At 45.0% G+C, this 18,937-nt stretch overlaps 1 protein-coding gene and 1 long non-coding RNA gene across 22 annotated transcripts in view; one reads left to right on the forward strand and one right to left on the reverse strand.

The window, feature by feature from the left end:
- The window catches only part of NAV1 (neuron navigator 1), a 286,405-nt gene that overhangs the window by 15,126 nt on the left and 252,342 nt on the right, over positions 1–18,937 (reverse strand). For all 20 annotated transcript variants that reach the window (XM_054461909.2, XM_054461890.2, XM_063647264.1 and 17 more), the window contains 11 exons: positions 17,706–17,789; positions 17,016–17,127; positions 8,097–8,218; positions 3,638–3,834; positions 3,177–3,369; positions 2,916–3,084; positions 2,527–2,624; positions 2,251–2,346; positions 1,683–1,842; positions 1,031–1,266; positions 30–184 (listed from right to left, as the gene is read on the reverse strand). In XM_054461909.2, coding sequence (XP_054317884.1) covers positions 30–184; positions 1,031–1,266; positions 1,683–1,842; positions 2,251–2,346; positions 2,527–2,624; positions 2,916–3,084; positions 3,177–3,369; positions 3,638–3,834; positions 8,097–8,218; positions 17,016–17,127; positions 17,706–17,789 — 1,622 coding nt within the window. The remainder of the gene's footprint in view (positions 1–29; positions 185–1,030; positions 1,267–1,682; positions 1,843–2,250; positions 2,347–2,526; positions 2,625–2,915; positions 3,085–3,176; positions 3,370–3,637; positions 3,835–8,096; positions 8,219–17,015; positions 17,128–17,705; positions 17,790–18,937) is intronic.
- LOC134737676 (uncharacterized) overlaps positions 1–18,937 on the forward strand; it is a 34,223-nt gene that overhangs the window by 10,238 nt on the left and 5,048 nt on the right. The window lies entirely within an intron of this gene.

The following is an 18,937-nucleotide window of genomic DNA, read 5'->3' on the forward strand; positions in this document are numbered from 1 at the left end:
GAGTTTTGTCTTGACCCCAGCTTTCTTACCATTTATGATACTTGCAGGTGAGGGCCCCATTGACCAACTCACTGATGGAGCCTGCTTCACTCAGGTCATCCAATAGGATCACCAGGGGCACATCCCCAATTCCTGTTTCCCGGTCTATCTGGTTGGCTAGGTTGGAAAGATACAGTTGCAGATCCTGGAATAAAAGAAGGCTGTGGGTCAACACTTGGGAATAAGCAGCAGGATCAGCCTTGGAAATCAGGATTTTGAAGAAGTTTTACTAGATCTAGATTCCCCTGGGGCCTTTAGTTCCTTGCAAATTTGATTATAGCAGATTACCACAGAGTGATAAGCAGTGGTTCCAAAGGCTCTAAAGCAACCCTCTTAAGCAGCAGCCCCTAAATTCCCCAAAGGTGGGGAACATATGCTATTTCCTAGATGGATTTTCACTGGTACCATGGACTACTATTAATGGGCATGCCTCCCCGAGCTGGGAAGAGCAAAGATCTGAACCAACTCCATAGTATTAGGGTATGCTCAAGAGACACCAGGTTTTGGCAGGGGAGGGTGCAATATGTACCATTTAATTCCAAGTGCTTCTTCCCAGAAAGCCTAAGGTCAGAGAGTAATACTGAAAAGAAAAGTAGAAGGAAGAGAACAAAAGAGAAGGGATGGGATTGACAGGGTTGGTAGAGAGTGGGGTAGAAATGAGGAGAATGCAGTTTCATCAATGACCAACTGAGGAGGAAGGTGCACAAAGCAAGGAAAAGTGTGGAGAGGAAAGCCTTTCTTCCACAAAGGCAAGGGAAAGTGTGGAGAAACAAGTTAAAGGCAAGAGGCTGGAAAGAAATTGTGGGGAGGGAAAGGAGAAGACTGGAAAAGGGGATAGATAGAGAGGGAAGGAAATGAACACAGAAGAGGAGAAGAAAGATGAAGACAGAGGTGAGGAAAAGGGAAAATGAGGCAGGAAGGGGCTGAGGAAAGGTCTTAGGGAAGGCTGAGGCATGAACAAAGGCTGGCAGGGGCGTCGGGGGGCAGCCACCTTGCAAGACTGCTGGTGCATGTTGAAGGTGCTGACGATGCCCTCCGTGACCTCACGGCCAGAGCGCTCCACCAGGTACTCGGCCAAGCGATTGGTCAGGTAGGTCTTGCCCGTGCCGCTGGGGCCCGAGAGGACGAGGCGCCGGTGCTTCAGCAGGAGGCTTATGTAGTGCTGCATCATCGGCTTGGGGATCAGTGTCTCAAACACCAGGCTGTCGACGCATTTCTCCTTCAGACCTGAACCCCCACCCCAGAAAGCACGAGTATTGACTAGGGTCTTGAGGATAGCAAGGGATCCTAAAGGGCTTTTCTTTCTTTATCTAGGAGCCCCTGAAGAAACTCAGAGCCACTTGCCCCATGGTTCCATAAGAGTCCCTTAACCCCTAGTTTTGAAAACTTAGATCTTCTTTTTAGGGACATGCTGTGAGCTGGGGGTGAGGAGTGAAGTAAGAAGCCAAGGCTTAGCAAAAGTGTCCCTGGGAGCCAAAGTTAGGATTGGGTCTTACTCATCTTTTTATATCTCACATTACTTAAGCATCTTCATATTATACCTTCTCAGTGAGCTCTTGGTGAATGAATGCATGATGGATTATTTGATGATCCTGTCCCTGTCTTCATGCCACACCACCTCACCCCAAGAGACAAAGACTGACCTTTGAGGGAGACTGATATGTTATTGACACCTCGACGGCAAGGAGGCATCTCGGGGGGCTCTGCATCCAACACTCGTTTCACGTGGCTGATGCTGTAGCCATGGATGGACTCAGTGCTTAGTCCCAGGGTAGAGGCTGGGTCCATTTTAGAAATATAGTCCTGACAGAAAAGACAGGCAGAAGAAGAAGAAAATATGCAAACACAGGTGTAAAAGCCACAACAAAGAATGTCTATCAGAGGAAACAGAAATAGATGGAGAAAGTGCAGAGCATATACTTTTCCTAGGTAGCATTTCTCCATAAAGCCTCAAAGGTCCCCAGGATCCCAGTGCCTGGATGGTTTAATATCCCATGAGAAGCCATGCATGGTGGCACATGCTTGTAATCCCAGCTACTCAGGAGGCTGCGACAGGAGAATTACTTAAGCCCAGGAGTTCAAGGCTGCAGTGAGCTGTGATCACGCCACTGCCCTCCAGCCTAGGTGACAAGAGTGAGACCCCGTCTCTAAAAAAGTATATATATTCCACAAGAGGATGAGCAGCCTTTTTGAGTACAGGTATCCCCTTACCTTGAACACTTGGAAAACAGCTTCATCCAGCATCTTCCAGTCAACTTTTCCACTGACCTTGCTACAGCCCAGGAAGAATTCCTGCTGCTTCAAGTCCTGTAAGGCCAAGGAAGGAAAAGCTCTTGAGCTTCACTGCAGATGACTCCATGAACCGGGGTCCTAAAGGCCTTAGGAGTTGAGTTCTTTGGTTTTGGAGGTACCCAGGGTCCAGATTTTCTTGGATAAATGTAACAGTATTTGTTTGTTCCCACTGTGGCTCTCCCTGAAGTTCCTTACCCCTTTGATGATGTGCTGCGGGGGCATCCTCACCACCACCCGAAGGGTCACTTCCTCCTTTGGACCACAAGTACTGATGCCATCCATGGGTGACAGGTCTGTGGGGATTGAAAAGAACCAACTGGTATTAGGAGTACCCGCAGCCTTTCCTAAACTTTCTCATCATTATCCTTTCCAAATAACTCTATTTGCCACAGAGACGGAATGGAGGTCCCAAACTCAAAAGTAGTTCAGGTTGAAGGACCATTACAACTCAGTGTCTTAGGACACTGGCATCTGCTTGGCTTCGGCATTGTTACTGCCCTGACCAGAGCAAGTGGAATGGTGTAACAGTGAAATAAGCCCTTTTCTTCCCTTCACCCTTATAGATTCTTCTCCCACACAGGTACCTGTGTCTGCAAGACTGGGGCTGAAGGAATGGGTGAGTGCCAGGCCTAGGGAGCGGCGCGGGGAAGATAATGCAGATGATCCAGGGACCTGCCCTGGAGTGGAGCCTGATGAGGGGCCTGGGGCTACCTTCAGTCGGTCATTCTCTGCTTTCAGCAGGTCCACCTCCAACTGTGGCAAGAACAGACAGGGTAGGGTGGCAGATTGGACAGACAGCAAGCCTTTGTCTTCCCTTTCCTGCAGCTGTCCACCCAGACACTGACCTGCATGTTGTGCATGGTCTCCCGAAGCTGATCCAGTTGGTGGGCAGAGTTGAGGGCCTCCAAGCGGATGTCTGTAAGCTTCATTTCCTTCTCCCATAGCTCAGAGCGCAGCTCCGATACCTCCTTCTTCTCTGGCTCCTCCTCCTCATTCGCATGGAACAGCCTAGTGTGGGAGGCTGGGTGAGCAGGGCCCCTGTAAGATAGCAAGAGTCAAGCCAGGCTACATGAAGAAGCACTTGAGTCACTAGAGAATATTGAGAGGCATAGTTGGTGATCTTGGCTCCTCCTGCCCATAGATATTCAATCAGCATGAGAAGAAAGGTCCATCTATTGGTCTCATATGCCCAGGGAGGGGTCAGTAATAAGTACTGCTTGTCTAAGGTCTAATGGCCTCCTGTCAACTCTAGCCCGCAGCTTATACTGGTAACAGGCTGGGTGGCAGGGAGCCAGAGAGCACTTACTCGGTGACATCAGTGCCCACGGAGGACGAGGTGGAGGACTTGATGGAGGGTGAAGCAGTCTCCGTAGAACCATGCTGTAGTTTGGGGGATGAGGGGGCTGAGGAGTCGGGTGTAGCAATCTCCTCTATATCCGAGTATGAGGAAGCTGACTTGGGCCCCTTTTTTATACTGAACGCTTTGTTGAAGGAACTTCGAAGCTAGAAAAAAGCAGATCCAGGTAGAGGGACATCAGGACTCCACTACTGGGATGGGAGAGGACTGGATTGGGACTTCTGAGACAGAGAGAGCTGGAGGCAGGGGATTTACTTTAATTAAGCCACCCTCTATAACACTTCACTTGATTCATAGAATACGGACAGAAGAGTTGCCTAGAAATTAGGACCGTGGAGGCGGAGGTTGCAGTGAGCTGAGATCGAGCCACTGCACTCCAGCCTGGCAACAGAGTGAGACTCCATCTCAAAAGAAAGAAAGAAAGAAAGAAAATTAGGACCGAGAGAAAGAACAGAATCTTCTAGCTTGCTGATGTTGTAGGCTATGGGAACTTCCTGGGTGTTCTCTTGCTCATAGGGGGAATTGTGCCCCTGATGGGGACAGAGAGAAGGTCCCAGAGGTCACATGGTATACAGCTCAGTGATCCAATCCCACCTTCTGCAGCAGAACAATAACCGCTCAGTCTAGAACCTAGCTCACTGTGGGCCTCAGAGGCCACCTCATGATGCCTCTGACTAGGGCTCATCAGCCCAGAATCTGTTCATCTAGTCATCTGTCAACCAGAAACTGACAATAGGATTCTGTGGAGAACACAAGAAGGCAGTGGGCTCAAGCTTCTTTTAGTATTTCTTGTGCCCAGGACATCACAGAATGGTTAAAACGGCCAGACAGCGTTTTCTATGATTTCCAATGTCCTAGAAGAAGGGCTATTTCCCAGCATTTCCTTAGCCTACTTGGGGCATTATAATCTGACCATAGCTTGTTTGATCTTGGTGTTGATGAGCTTGGGTGTTAGGGATGTGAGCCAGAGATGCAAACCAGGGTCCTGTCCCATACCCATCCACATGCATCCATACAGCATGCACACACCACACACCACACACACACACATACACACACACACACAGGGACACAGATATGAAATGGCAGCAAGAGGCAGAGAGTAAAGGAGGGGTCAAAGGTTATAGGGGACAAAGGCAAACCAGATCTTTGGGACAGTGAGAAAAAAGAAGGAAAAATTTGAGGGTACACTTTCTAAGCATCTCTCCTGGAACATAGGAAGGCCGTCAGGTGATGGATGGAGCTGGTGGGTGGTGCATCTTGGGGTTTCCACCAGGCAAGACGTAAAGAAGGACCAACTTGGCTGTGGTGGAGACATGAATGAGTGAGTATGTGTGCAGCTGGCTGGCTCCAGGTGACTTCTTATCACTGAGCAGTCAGGGCTCAAAAGTACCATAATGCTCAGTTCTCTGTAGAGATGAAGAACCGAGCCTGAAAAGGCCAGAGTTGACTTGCTTGAAATTGCATAATTGACATAAGACTTAGGACTAGAACTCAGGCTTCCTAATTTTCAATCCAGTGTAGTTTTCTCCATAGTACTACCTCATGGGCTGCTCTGTGTGTGTGTGTGTGTGTGTGTGTAAAGAGATCCTATGACAAGCTGCCTGAAGCATATGCCCCTAAGATCAATAAGATCCTAAGTGAGAATATGTGTAGTTCAGTATTCCCAAAGCCAGAACTGTTCGGAGATGTTTGGTGTTGTGTGGCTAATGGTTCCATGGTTAAATGAGTTTAGGGAACAATGGATTAAGCAAAATGAAACAAGATTATTTGCTGGGGGATATCTCACAAATTTTTCTGTGCAGATGTAGAAAATGCAGTACTCAGGCTGGGCGCAGTGACTCATGCCTGTAATTCCTGCACTTTCAGAGGCGGAGGTGGGTGAATCAGCTGAGGTCAGGAGTTTGAGATTAGCCTGGCCAAGATGGTGAAACCCCGTCTCTACTAAAAATACAAAAATTAGCTGGACATGGTGGTGCATGCCTGTAATCCCAGCTACTCGGGAGGCTGAGGCAGGAGAATTGCTTGAACCCGCGAGGCCAAGGTTGCAGTGAGCCAAGATTGCACCACTGCATTCCAGCCTGGGTGACCCAGTGAGACTCTGCCTCAAAAAAAAAAAAAAAAAAAAAAGAGAGAGAGAGAAAATGCAGTACTTCTCAAATTTATTTGACAATGGTATCACTTTTTTCTTTTTTTGGAGACAGGATCTCACTCTATCACCCAGGCTACAGTGCAGTGATGCAATCTTGGCTCACTCAACCTCCACCTCCCAGGCTCAAAGCTATCCTCCCACCTCAGCCCCCAAGTAGCTGGGACCACAGGCACGCATCACCACACCCAGCAAATTGTTGCATTTTTAGTAGAGGTGGGGTTTCACCATGTTGCCCAGGCTGATCTTGAACTCCTGAGCTCAAGTGATCCACCCACCTCAGCCTCCCAAAGTTCTGGGATTACAGGCCTGAGCCACCGCACCCAGTCAATGGTATCACATTTTAAGGAGCATCTCAATGGGCTGGCAATCAGTGGAACACACTTTGGGAAATGTTAATCTAAAAAATCAAATTTAAATAAGTATCAGGCTCTTCCTATGTGTGCTATACCCTACTCAGTCAGTGCTCTAGCTAAGCTGGCCTTCTCCATCTCCCTCTGCTTCTCTTCTGCACAGACAGTGTCTATGTAGAAAGCATCCCAACACATTCCTCTCTACCCATCACAATTCCATCTCAGTTTAACTTTTACCTCCTTTGAGAAGTCTTCCCTGCCTATAGTAATCACTGTCTCATCATCTGTGAACTCCTTTAGCACTTACTGCCCGAATAAGCATTGTGGCACTGTTGGATTGCTATTAATTTTATATGTATAATTTTTTTGGTCTCCCCAGTAATACTGCAGGCTCCTTAATGATGAGATTATAGATTCCATTTTTCATATCCTTCCCAACACCTAGCACAATGTTGGGGTAGGGTTAGAGTGGACCTCAGGTATCTGGTTCGTAACAGAAATTCTGTATGCATTTTCTGTTCATCTTAGACTATACCCTCATCCCTGAAATGTCTTTGGGAACTCCATGGATGCTTAGACAGTTTTAGGCTTTGGGGTGACTTGAGTGTGCCCTCCTGGTCTCTATCCCTCACCTATCTCTGGTTCATCCTACTCTAGAGCTAAATCTTCAGGTTAGGCCCAGGCTGAACTGGCCTGTGGAAACTGTGGTCAATATAACTTTCATCCAGTGACTGTCTTCCATGTTGGGTCTCTAGGTATTATGGAACCAAAAAGAAGAAGGTTCATTTTCTGGATAGGAGGAGCTCAATTTGACTGCTTTTTATAACAGGCCAATTTTGTAACAGGGGAAGATAATAGGGAATATATTTGAATTTCGTTTGACTTTCCCATTTGGCCCCCAACCAGACCACTCCTCTGTCCTCACATGGGGCAGCTGTGGATGGACCATGCAGTGGAGTGAGTTAGGAACTCTGGGTGGTTGTTACAGTTAGTGTTATGAGTGGTCATTCTTTTTTTTTTTTTTTTTTTTTTTTGTTTGGGGGAAGAGAGTTGCTCTGGAAATAGGGAAGGTATGGCAAAGGGAAAGAGAAAATAAGGGGATAGGAACTGGGTCTCTTACCTCATAGACCTGGAAAAAAATAGGGATTTGGAGTCAGCATTTTGAAGGAAAAAAAAAAAAGAATCAACACTTAATCACTCATTTCACACAGCTGGTACCTGTCTGCATTATACAAAGGTCTGGGGGCGTGTCTTACTGAACAGGGGACAGAGGAGCAGGACATGTCCACCTGGGGATGCTTTCTTACCACAGTCAGCAAGAGGGGCTGAGAGTGTCTAGACCTGTCTGAAGAATTTCAGAAAGGTCATAGGAAGTCAGTTTAGGATTATGCAAGGGAAAAAAACCACACGCACAAAAATGACTTCTGGATCTACCAAAGGTAATAATAAAGAGTCCTTTGAAGTAATCTGGAAAGCTCCACAAAACATCTCCAAAAATTAAAGAAATGACCTCCAGGAGTCTAGAATGAACAGCTTTATTCATAAAATCTCTCCATAGTATAGAAGGGAGTGGGGGTGTGGGGGGGACAGAACTGATAAGATGTTTCCTTCTGAGTATGTCCTCAGCATCCTTCTGTTGCCAAATACATCTTGGCCTAACCAGTATGGAGAGCCCAAAGAAAGCAGATGCATATAAAGGTCAGAGGGGTGGCCTTGGGGACAAGTAGGGAATGATTGAGGGAAGGGAGAATTTGGGAGACCATGCTCTGAGCGGACATCACACTAGGGCTCAGTGTTAGACGGGACTACACCTCGGTTAATCCTGGAAGAATTCGATCCTTATGCTGAGGTGAAGGCGGTCCACCACGGTTCTACCTACTTCCCCACCCCCCAAACCTTTACCTACCCAACTCTTTTTTTTCTTCTTTTTCGCATCAGCATCCTTGCTGCTGCCGATGCTGGAATGGCTAGTGATGCTGTTGAGGCTTGAGATGCTATCTGAGGAGTTTTGTCTCTTGATCCGAAGTTCTAGGGCCAAGTACAAGTGGGAAAAACATAGAACAGATTTAGAGAGGATATGAGACTTCAGGCAAGTCTAGTGGCAGAAGATAAGAGAAAGGAGAACCAACCAACTCCTCAATCACATTATTCATTTTTTTGGATCATTCATTCAGCAAACATTTATTGAGTCCCAATCATGTTTCAACATAGAAAAAGTGCAACAGGTAAGAATTAAATAAGAAATGATTCCTTTAAGAACCAGAAGTTAGCATGGAGTCATGGACTCAGCTTGAATCAGTCTAAGAACTTAACTAAAGCCAGCCCTCTACAGTTTTATGGAGACATCAACCTACCATTTTTCATGATTTTTCTAGCAATACTTAGCTATCTGGTGGTCCAAGGCCAAGAACTAGCCATGTACTAGCCAAGTACATCACTAGGCATGTACTCTGCATTCCACCTGAAAGAGCTTCAGTTTTTTCATCTGGTGGGTAGAAAATCTTCGCTTTCTGAGAAGGTTTGTGATGGCACAAAAAATAATCTACTTTTCTACAACAGGGGAGGAAGGGGTTAACAAAGGAGATGTTTGAGTACTGAAAGAATAGAAATTTTTCAGATGGGAACTTTAGAAAACATATTTAGGGCTGAAGAAAAGGTACACGCAAAGGCACTGTCCAGGGAACTGGCTTTGCTTTGAGGAACTGTGGGTAGTCTGGAATGGAAGCAGCAGAGGGCACGTGTGGGGGTACAGAAAAAAGTGAGGGTGGAGATGAGGCTCAGGCCAGATCAGGCACAGCCCTCAATGTCTTTTTTCCTTTTTCTTTCTTTTTTTTTTTGAGACGGAGTCTCGCTCTGTCACCCAGGCTGGAGTGCAGTGGCGTGATCTCGGCTCACTGCAACCTCTGCTTCCTGGGTTCAAGCAGTTCTCTGCCTCAGCCTCCTGAGTAGCTGGGATTACAGGCACCCACCACCAGGCCCACTAATTTTTTCGTATTTTTAGTAGAGACAGGGTTTCACCATGTTGACTAAGCTGGTCTTGAACTTCTGACCTCATGATCCACTCGCCTCAGCCTCCCAAAGTGCTGGGATTATAGGCACGAGCCACCGCGCCTGGCCTCCTTTTTCTTTTCTTTTCTTTTTTTTTTTTAATGAGACAGGGTCTTGCTGTGTTGCCCAGGGTGGTCTTGAACTCCTGGGTTCAAGTGATCCTCTTGCCATGTCTTCCCAAAGTGCTGGGATCATAGGCATGAGCCAACATGCTCAGCCCCTCAATGTCTTTTTTTTTTTTTTCTTTGAGAAGGCGTTTCACTCTTCTTGCCCAGGCTAGAGTGCAGTGGCGCGATCTTGGCTCACTGCAACCTCCGCCTCCCGGGTTCAAGCGATTCTCCTGCCTCAGCTTCTCGAGTAGCTGAGATTACAGGCTCCTGCCACCACGCCCGGCTAATTTTTGTATTTTTAGTAGAGATGGGGTTTTGCCATGTTGGCCAGGCTGGTCTCGAACTCCTGACCTCAGGTGATCCACTTGCCTCAGCCTCCCAAAGTGCTGGGATTACAGGGGGTGAGCCACCATGCTTGGCCCCCTCAATGTCTTTTAAATGAAATTTGCCTTTGTGCCATAGATAATGGAGAACAGAAATTCTGAAGCAAAGGCAAAATATTATCTGATTTTTAAAATCCTTTTTATTTTAAAATAATTGTAGATTCATAGGAAGTTGAAAAGAAATGCACAGGGAGGTCCTCTGCACATTTCACTTAACCTCCTCCAATGCAAACATCTTGCCTAACTATGGTGCAATGTCAAAGATTTTTTAGGCTTGGCTCAGTGGCTCACAACTGTAACCCCAGCACTCAGGGAGGCCAAGGCAGGAAGATCACTTAAGCCCAGGAGTTTGAGACCAGCCCGGGCAACACAGTGAGGCCCTCATCTCTATTTAAAAAAATATTTTAAAAATAGAGCTTACTGTGTTAACAGTGAGAAAGATGAAATGGAGGGAAACTAAACTAGAGGAAGGGGTAAAGTGGCTATTTGCGATTGTCTTCCTAGAAACAAAACCTGTTAGATAAAGGAGATGTGGGTAAGGTTTGGTTATTTTTCTCACTCTCACCATGACCAGAAATGGATCTTTTAAACTCTCATTTTCCCTTGATACTACAGGGAAAACAAGATCCTAGGATCTGATGCTGTAACTATAAAGCTCATAAAGCATTTGGAAAACCCTTTGTACAACGATTATCATACCCAGTTAATGATACTACAGAGTACTTCAGTTATTTTAAAAGGCGTGGGAAATTCTCAAGAGGATATGCTGAGGCTGGGTGTGGTGGTTCATGCCTGTAATCCCAGCACTTTGGGAGGCCAAGGCGGGAGGATGGCTTGAGCCAGCAGTTCAAGACCAACCTGGGTAACATAGAGAAACCCCATCTCTACAGATAATTACAAAATTAGCCGAGTGTGGTGGCACATGCCTGTGGTCCCAGCTACTTGGGTGGCTGAGGCAGGAGGATCGCTTGAACCCAGGAGGTGGAGGTTGTAGTGGACTGAGATTGCATAACTACATTCCATCCAGGCCAACAGAATGAGTGCGAGACCCTGTCTAAAAAAAAAAAAAAAAAAAAAAGATACGCCAAGTTGAAGTTAAAAAAAATCTTCATTTGTGTAAAAATGAATATACGTATCCATATATGTTTGTTTGTATATACATAGATATTTATTTCTGGAAAGATTAAAACTATTAGCAGTTCTTACCTCTGGGGACTGGGATTTGAAGGGGTGACTCAGGGAGAGGGATTTCATATTTCACCATATACCCTTCTATATAGTTTATCTCAGTGTTTGGAAAACATTTACTGTAAAGGGCCAGATAGTAAATATTTTATGCTTTGTGGCCATAGGGTCTTGGTCACAACTCCTCAGTTCTGCTGTTGTAGCATGAAAGCAGCCACAGACATTATGTAAATTAATGAGTGTGGCTGTGTTTCCAATAAAACTTTATTTACAAACAGAGTGGTGAGCCAGATTTGGCTGATGGGCCATGATTTGCCAACCCCTGGTTTACATTCCCCCTCAGAACATGCATTGTTTTTATGATAAAAATTAGTTTAATTGAAACTAGTTAATTAAAAATAAAATAAAGGGGCTGGGTGTGGTGGCCCATGCCTATAATTCCAGCACTCTGGGAGGCCCAGGTGGGTGGATTGCTTGAGTCCAGGAGTTTGCGACTAGCCTGGGCAACATAGCCAAACCCCGTCTCTACGAAAAATACAAAAAGTTAGCTGGGCATGGTGGTGCGCACCTCTAATCACAGATACTCTGGAGGCTTAGGTGGGAAAATCACATGAGTCCCAGGGATTGAGACTGCAGTGAGCTGAGATAGCACCACTGTGTTCCAGCCTGGGCAACAGAGTGAGACCCTCTCTCAAAAAAATAAATAAATAAAAATAAAAATAAAAAATAAAAAATAAAGGGTAGCAAAGTACGTGCATCCGTCTATCAGATATTTGGAGGTTTCAATTAGTTGGGATATATCAGTTACATTTAAAAAATACACTATATAGTACTTTTTTTTTTTTGAGACAAAGTTTCACTCTTGTTGCCCAGGCTGGAGTGTAATGGGGCGATCTCGCCTCACTGCAACCTCTGCCTCCCAGGTTCAAGCAATTCTTCTGTCTCAGCCTCCCGAGTAGCTGGGATTACAGGCATGTGCCACCATGACCAGCTAATTTTTGTATTTTTAGTAGAGACAGGGTTTCACCATGTTGACCAGGCTGGTCTTGAGCTCCTGACCTCAGGTGATCCACCCGCCATGGCCTCCCAAAGTGCTGGGATTATAGGCGTGAGCCACCGCACCTGACCCTATATAGTACTTTTAAGAGCAAATGATACATTGCAGAATCAAGCAATCTTCAAAAAGTTAAGAAACCTCTTTGTGCATTTTGAATTTTGTACCATGTATATTTATTATCTATTGATAAATAAAATAAAATAAAATAAAGATAGGTATTATTGCCTAAGCATTGATTCTTTGAATGTTCCTAGAAATCCTCCTTACCAAGTTGAGCCTGGATCAACATGAACTGAGGATAACATGAAAACTCATAGCAAAAAGCACAATTCTTTCATTCAGCAAATATATGTTTGAAGAGCAGATTACACACAGAAAAACCCATATGCCCTCCACCTAATTCAACAATTATTAATATTTTGTTTTATTTGCTTTCTGTCTCTCTCTCTACACACACACACACACACACACACACACACACAGTTTCTTGAACAATTTGAAAATAAGTTACAGAGAACACATCTTTTGACACTAAAGACTTCAGAATATTCTTTCTTTCTTTCTTTTTTTTTTTCTGGAGATGGATGTACTTTCTAAGAATAAGAACATTCACCCACAGTACTATTATCACACCTAAGAAAATGAACAGTGGCCGGACACAGTGGCTCATGCCTATAATCCCAACACTTTGGGAGGCCTAGGTGGGTGGATCACCTGAGGCCAGGAGTTCGAGACAGCCTGGCCAACATGGTGAGACCCCGTCTCTACTAAAAATACAAAAATTAGCCAGGCGTGGTGGCACACACCTGTAGTCCCAGCTACTCGGGAGGCTGAGGCAGGAGAATCACTTGAACCTGGGAGGTAGAGGTTACAGTGAGCCACGATTGTACCACTGCACTCCAGTCTGGGTAACAGAGTGAGACTCCGTCTCAAAAAAAAAAAAAGAGAGAAAATGAACAGTAATTCTTTTCATGTAGTATCTAGTCCATATTCAAATTGGAATGATTTCTTTTTTTTTTTTTTTTTTTTTTTGACACAGGGTCTCTCTCTCACCCAGGCTGGAGTCAGTGCAACCACTGTGGCTCACTGCAGCTTCTACCTCCTGGGCTTAAGCAGTCCTCCAGACTCAGCCTCTGGAGTAGCTAGGACTACAGGCTAATATTTTAAGAATGAGGTCTCACTATGTTGCCCAGGCTGGTCTTGAACTCCTGGCCTAAAGTGAACCTCCTTTCTTGGCCTTCTGAAGTTCTGGGATTATAGTGTGGGCCGCTGTGCCTGGCCTGGAGTAATTTCTGATCTTAACTGACATAACTGGATTACTCTGGGGGCAAGGAAAGCACTGGAAGAACGAGCACAGCAAGACCAGTAAGGAAATTATTGAAATATTCCAGGAGAAGAACGATAAAAACCTGAGCCAGGGTAGTGACAACACAGAAGAGGGATAGAATTGAGATCTACGTAGGAGTTAGAACTAACTGACTATACAGGGTGAAACAGTGAGGAATCAAAGATGATTCTCGTAGAAGAGGCTTGGGCAACCAGGCAAATGATAATACCTGAGATGGGCAAACTGCAGAAGGGAAAGGTTGGCTTGTGTGTTTGTAAGGGGTGAAGGGGATGACTTTAATTTTGGACATATTAAGTTAGAGATATCTCTATGAGGTCAACTAAGTGGAAACATCCAAACATGGTTGGAAGTAAAGGTATGGAACTCAGGAGACTGATATGGATAGAAATACAGATTAAGAAGAGATTGTAAAACCAATTGAGCTGATAAGGGAGCCCAGCAAGTCTGCAGGATATAAGATCATGTGCAAAAAATCAATTGTATTTTTATACACTAGTAATCTATAACTCAAAAGAGAAATTAAGAAAACAATTCAGTTTAGAACAGCATAAAAACTAAGTTTAACAAAATAAGTGCAAGGTTCATATGCTGAAAAACTGCAAAATATCACTGAAAGAAATGAAAGAATATATGGATAAAGGCATGCCTTTTCATGGATTGGAAGACTTACCATTGTTAAGAGGCAATACTCTCTAAATTCACATACAGATTCAATGCAATCCCTAGCAAAATTCAATCTGAGATTAACAAATGAATCCCAAAATTCACATGGAAATGCAAAGGACACAGAGTAGCCAAAACAACCTTGAAAAAGAACAAAGTTGGAGGACTCACACTTCCCAATTTCCAAACTTACTACAAAGCTACAGTAATCAAAACAATGTGGTACTGGCCAAGGATAGACATATAGAAGAATGGAATAGAACTGAAAGTCTAGAAAGAAACCCATGTATGTATGGTCAATTGATTTCCTAGAGTGCCAAGACAATTCAATGGGGGAAAAAATAGTCTTTTCAGCAAATGATGCTGGAACAACTAGATATCCTCGTGTAAAAGAATGAAGTTGGACTGCCTACCTCATAGCATGTACAAAAATTTACTAAAAATGGAACAAAGACCTAAAACTAAAAAAAATTTTAGAAGGAATCCTAGGAATAAGTCTTCATGACCCTGGATTAGGCAATAATTTCTTAGATACAGCACATAAAGCACAAGCAGCCAAAGGAAAAAAATAGATAAATTATACCTCATGAAAATGGAAAACTTTTGTTCTTCAAGAATATTTTCAAGGAAGCAAAACAGCAACTCATACAATGAGAGAAACTATTTTTCAAATCATATATCTGATAAGGGTCTAATATTCAGAATTATTAAAAAACTCTTAAAGCTCAACAACAAAAGACAAATAACCTGATTTTAAAAATGGGCCAAGGATTTGAATAGACATTTCTCCATGAAGACATACAAATAGCAAATAAGCACATGAAAAGATGCTCGGTATTCTTAGCCATAAAGAAAATGAAAATCAAAACCACAGTGAGATACCACCTCACACCCACTAAGCTAGCTATTACAAAAAAGAGGTCAGTAAGTGTTAGCAAGAATGTGGAGCTATAGGGCTGAGTGTTGTGGCTCACGCCTGTAATCCCAGCACTTTGGGACGCCGAGGTGGGCAGATCACTGGAGGTCAGGAGTTTGAGACCAGTCTGGCCAACATGGTGAAACCCTGTCTCTACTAAAAATACAAAAAATAATTAGCTGGGTATGGTGGCGAGCACCTGTAATCCCAGCTTCTCAGGAGGCTGAGGCAGGAGAATTACTTGAACCTGGGAGGCAGAGGTTGCAGTGAGCCAAGATGCACCATCGCACTCCAGCCTGGCCAACAGAGTGAGACACTATCTCAAAAAAACAAAAACAAAGAATGTGGCGATATCGGCACCCTCATATGCTGCTGACAGGAATGTAAAATGGTGCAGCTGCTCTGGAAAACAGCTTGCCAATTCCTCAAAAAGTCAAACACAGAGTTACCATATGACCCAGCAATTCCACTTCTAGGTATATACCCCAGAGAACTAAAAACATATGTCCACACACAAACTTGTACATGAATGTTCATGGCAGCATTATTCATAATAGGCAAAAAGTGAAAACAACTCAATGCCTACCTATCAACTGATGAATGGCTAAACAAACTTTGGTATATCCACGCAATGGAATATTATTCAGTCACAAAAAGGAATGATGTGCGGATACATGACACAACATGAATGAGTCTTGAAAACACTTCGCTAACATGGTGAAACCCCATCTCTACTAAAAATACAAAAATTAGCCAGGCATGGTGGCAGGCGCCTGTAGTCCCAGCTACTCGGGAGGCTGAGGCAGGAGAATCGCCTGAACCCGAGAGGCGGAGGTTGTGGTGAGCTGAGATCGCGCCACTGCACTCCAGCCTGGGCAACAAAGTGAGACTCCGACTAAAAAAAAAAAAAAAAAAAAGGTAAAATAAGTACTAAAAATTGTAAGTTGGATTTTGGAAAAATGGGAGTCACTGGTGACTTTAGTGAAAGTGTTTTTGGTAGAATGATGGTGACAGAAGCGTGATTATAGTGGGGTTAGGTGTGAAAGGGAGGTGGAAAGGTAGGATCGACTGGAGGAAGGAAAGAAGTAAGATTATAGTTAGAACATAGATTGATACATCTTTCCCCTTTAAGATACAAAAGCCTTTGGCAGGTTTATAAGCAGAGAAGGAATGAATAGAGCATAAGAGATCAGACAGGTAGAAAAGGGCATGTGTGGGGTGGAGGAGGTTTGTATGGTTGCTAAAGAGGGCATCCCAAAACATTAGATAAGTGGTCACTCTTGGCCAGAAGGGATGGATCCTTCCAACAAAATGGAGACAAATAAATAAGTATTGGATGAATATAAATGCATGGAGTGGGGAAGAGTCAATGGAGTTCTCTTCTGAAAATGTTCATTTTCTTAACTAAGTCGGGGGCCAAGGCTATGTTCAGAGTAAGGCAAGTCAGTGGTGGAATGAGGAGCTTGAAAAAAGCAATGAAAGCTGGGAATCACTGATAGTGGAATAAAAAAGAAAACTGACTGTGGACAAGTAAGAGGACTGCCAAGGTATCTTGAAGACCTGATTGGAGTTAGAGATCACAGATTTTTGTGGCATCAGACTCCCATCCATCTTGACTTCTGTAGGAAAGCTTGACTGGTTACTAAACGTCCAGGCTAACTTGCCATTTCAGTACCGTAAACTTATGTGAGCTTTGGTTGTTTCATTGGAAGAGTAGATTGCATCTCCGTTGGAGAACTAAAGTGAGGATCAAATAAGATTGTGTGTGTGTTTGTGTGTGTGCATGTGGACACACAACACATTTGCATAAAAATGTAAAGGGCTATTTTAACGATGGTCTTTGATGGCTCTTTGGCCCTGACGTAAAGGTTAAGGAGAGGACCCCCGGGGCTTACAGGTCTCCTCTACTTGCCTTCATGCCCTAGGAAACTGGGGTCATGCCCCTGGTACTCCTCACTGACCAGTCCAGACATCACACTAAAGGGTATCTAAAGGCCCTCACCTTCTAGAGATTTGATATAGGACCTGGAATACTATGGGCCCAGATAAAAATCTGTAATACTCTTCCTTTCCTGCCATCCCTGTTCCCTCTCAATCTGTGGCTGGATGTCCTACCTTTGGGTGTGGTTTCTGAGGCATTAAGGGCTCCCTGAATGACTGCCTGGGCCTCAGAGTTCTTTTTCTTCAGAAAGTCTATAGTTTCTCGCAAATCCAGCAGCTCTGTGTCCTAAGAGAGAAATGAAAATAGCGTTGGCTGGGCACAGTGGCTCACACCTATAATCCCAGCACTTTGGGAGGCCGAGGCGGGCGGATCACCTGAGTTCAAGACCAGCCTGGCCACCTGGTCTCTGCTAAAAATACAAAAATTAGCTGGGCGTGGTGGCGGGCACCTGTAAATCCCAGCTACTTGGGGGGCTGAAGCAGGAGAATCGCTTGAACCCGGGAGGCAGAGGTTGAAGTGAGTGCGCACTCCAGCCTGGGCGACAAGAACGAAACTCCGTCTCAAAAAAAAAAAAAAAGAAAGAAAGAAAACAGCGTCATTAGTTGGGATTAGCAGGAGCCCTTATGATGTGCCAGGCAATGGGCGAGGCATTGGAATTCTACAAAACTTGATAGAGAAGGGCAGGGAATTGGGATAAGGAATATGCTCACACTGTACTGGGGGCAGATTGAGAATCCAGGGTGACAGTGAGGTGGGGAGAAACTGGCATTCATGAGCAAGAAGAGGAGGTCAGCCTCGGCCCCTCTGTCCAGGAGAACCCCCTCGCCACACCCACCCCTCCCTCCCCTTCCCAGGCCTCTCACCTTCTCCTCGGCCGTCTCTGCCAGGTGTCGCAGGCGGGATGTCATATTCACCAGGCTCTGCTCGAAAGCAGCCACTAGATTAGCCTGAAACAAACACAGAAAGAGATTGCTAAGTTGCATAAGGCTGGGGGAAAGGCGATAACTGACAATGGGAAATAGTTTTAACTGATTTCCTGTATCTCACAGCTGACCAATGCCAGCAAACCTCTTGGTGGTTAAAAAAATATTGATTTCCCTGAGCAGACAAAGGGGAAATCAAAGAAATTTTCTGGTGGGAACCAGCTTCTTGAATAATGAAGCCAGGTTGGGGGTAGGGCAGGTTTTTGGAGGCTCTTGGAGACTTGAGATCTAAAACCCATCATCTACCAGAGGTAGGAATATCCCTCTGCTCTATGTGATATTTGGTGTGGCCAACTTGCTAGGCAGGCCATAGCCTCTGGGGTCGTTCCTATTATTTTGGTTTAACTCCTGCATTGTGGAGTGGGCCGGCCTCCAGGGGACCAAATAATCTCCTGGCAGAAACTATTTGGTGCATCTCTTCCTCCTCTGCTACTCCACTGCTTCACCCTTTCTTGCTTTGCAGCTGCTCCTTGTTCCCGGATTCTCCAGGTTTGCAAGGCTGGAAGGAAACTGCAGAGGCATTCCACTGTTTGGCCACTAGGTGTCAGGTCTGTTTCATGAGGAGTGAAGAATACCAAAGGGCTGTTTGGATAAGAGGCAGGCTAGTTCGGAAAGGTGCTGAGTGGAGGAGCTAAGGCCACTTGGTTTGGCATAGTTTGACCTCTAGCTGGCCAATTGGCTGCAAGATGTATAGGCAAGGTAAAGGGAATGAGGCCGGGGGCTAGAAAGGGGAGCACTTGGGGATGGAGAAACAGCCATCGTGAGACTATCTGAGCAAGTTGGTGACCCTAGCAAGAAGTGGGCATACTCTGGGCAGCTCCTTCATGCAGAGCTCTAGGAAATCGACGGCACTCTCATGGCTCCTGCTGGCTTACAATTCTCCCTCCCTGTTGGGTCAACTCTAGTTTTCATCCACTGCCCTGCATGTCTGGAGCCTACTTCATAGGACCAGGGCTGGAGGCAATCCCTTTAGTCCAGTTAGAGCCTCCTCTTGCACTTTTACTATAAATCTGTCAAGGCCTGGGCTCTGAGGAGATTATAATATGTCACAACCTGAGCAGTTTCCTTTCACCCACTGTGCAGGGAACATCTGTCTTCTTGACCTCAGGTCT

Source organism: Pongo pygmaeus, chromosome 1 (genome assembly GCF_028885625.2).
Source record: "Pongo pygmaeus isolate AG05252 chromosome 1, NHGRI_mPonPyg2-v2.0_pri, whole genome shotgun sequence".
NCBI classification, from domain to species: Eukaryota; Metazoa; Chordata; class Mammalia; order Primates; family Hominidae; genus Pongo; species Pongo pygmaeus.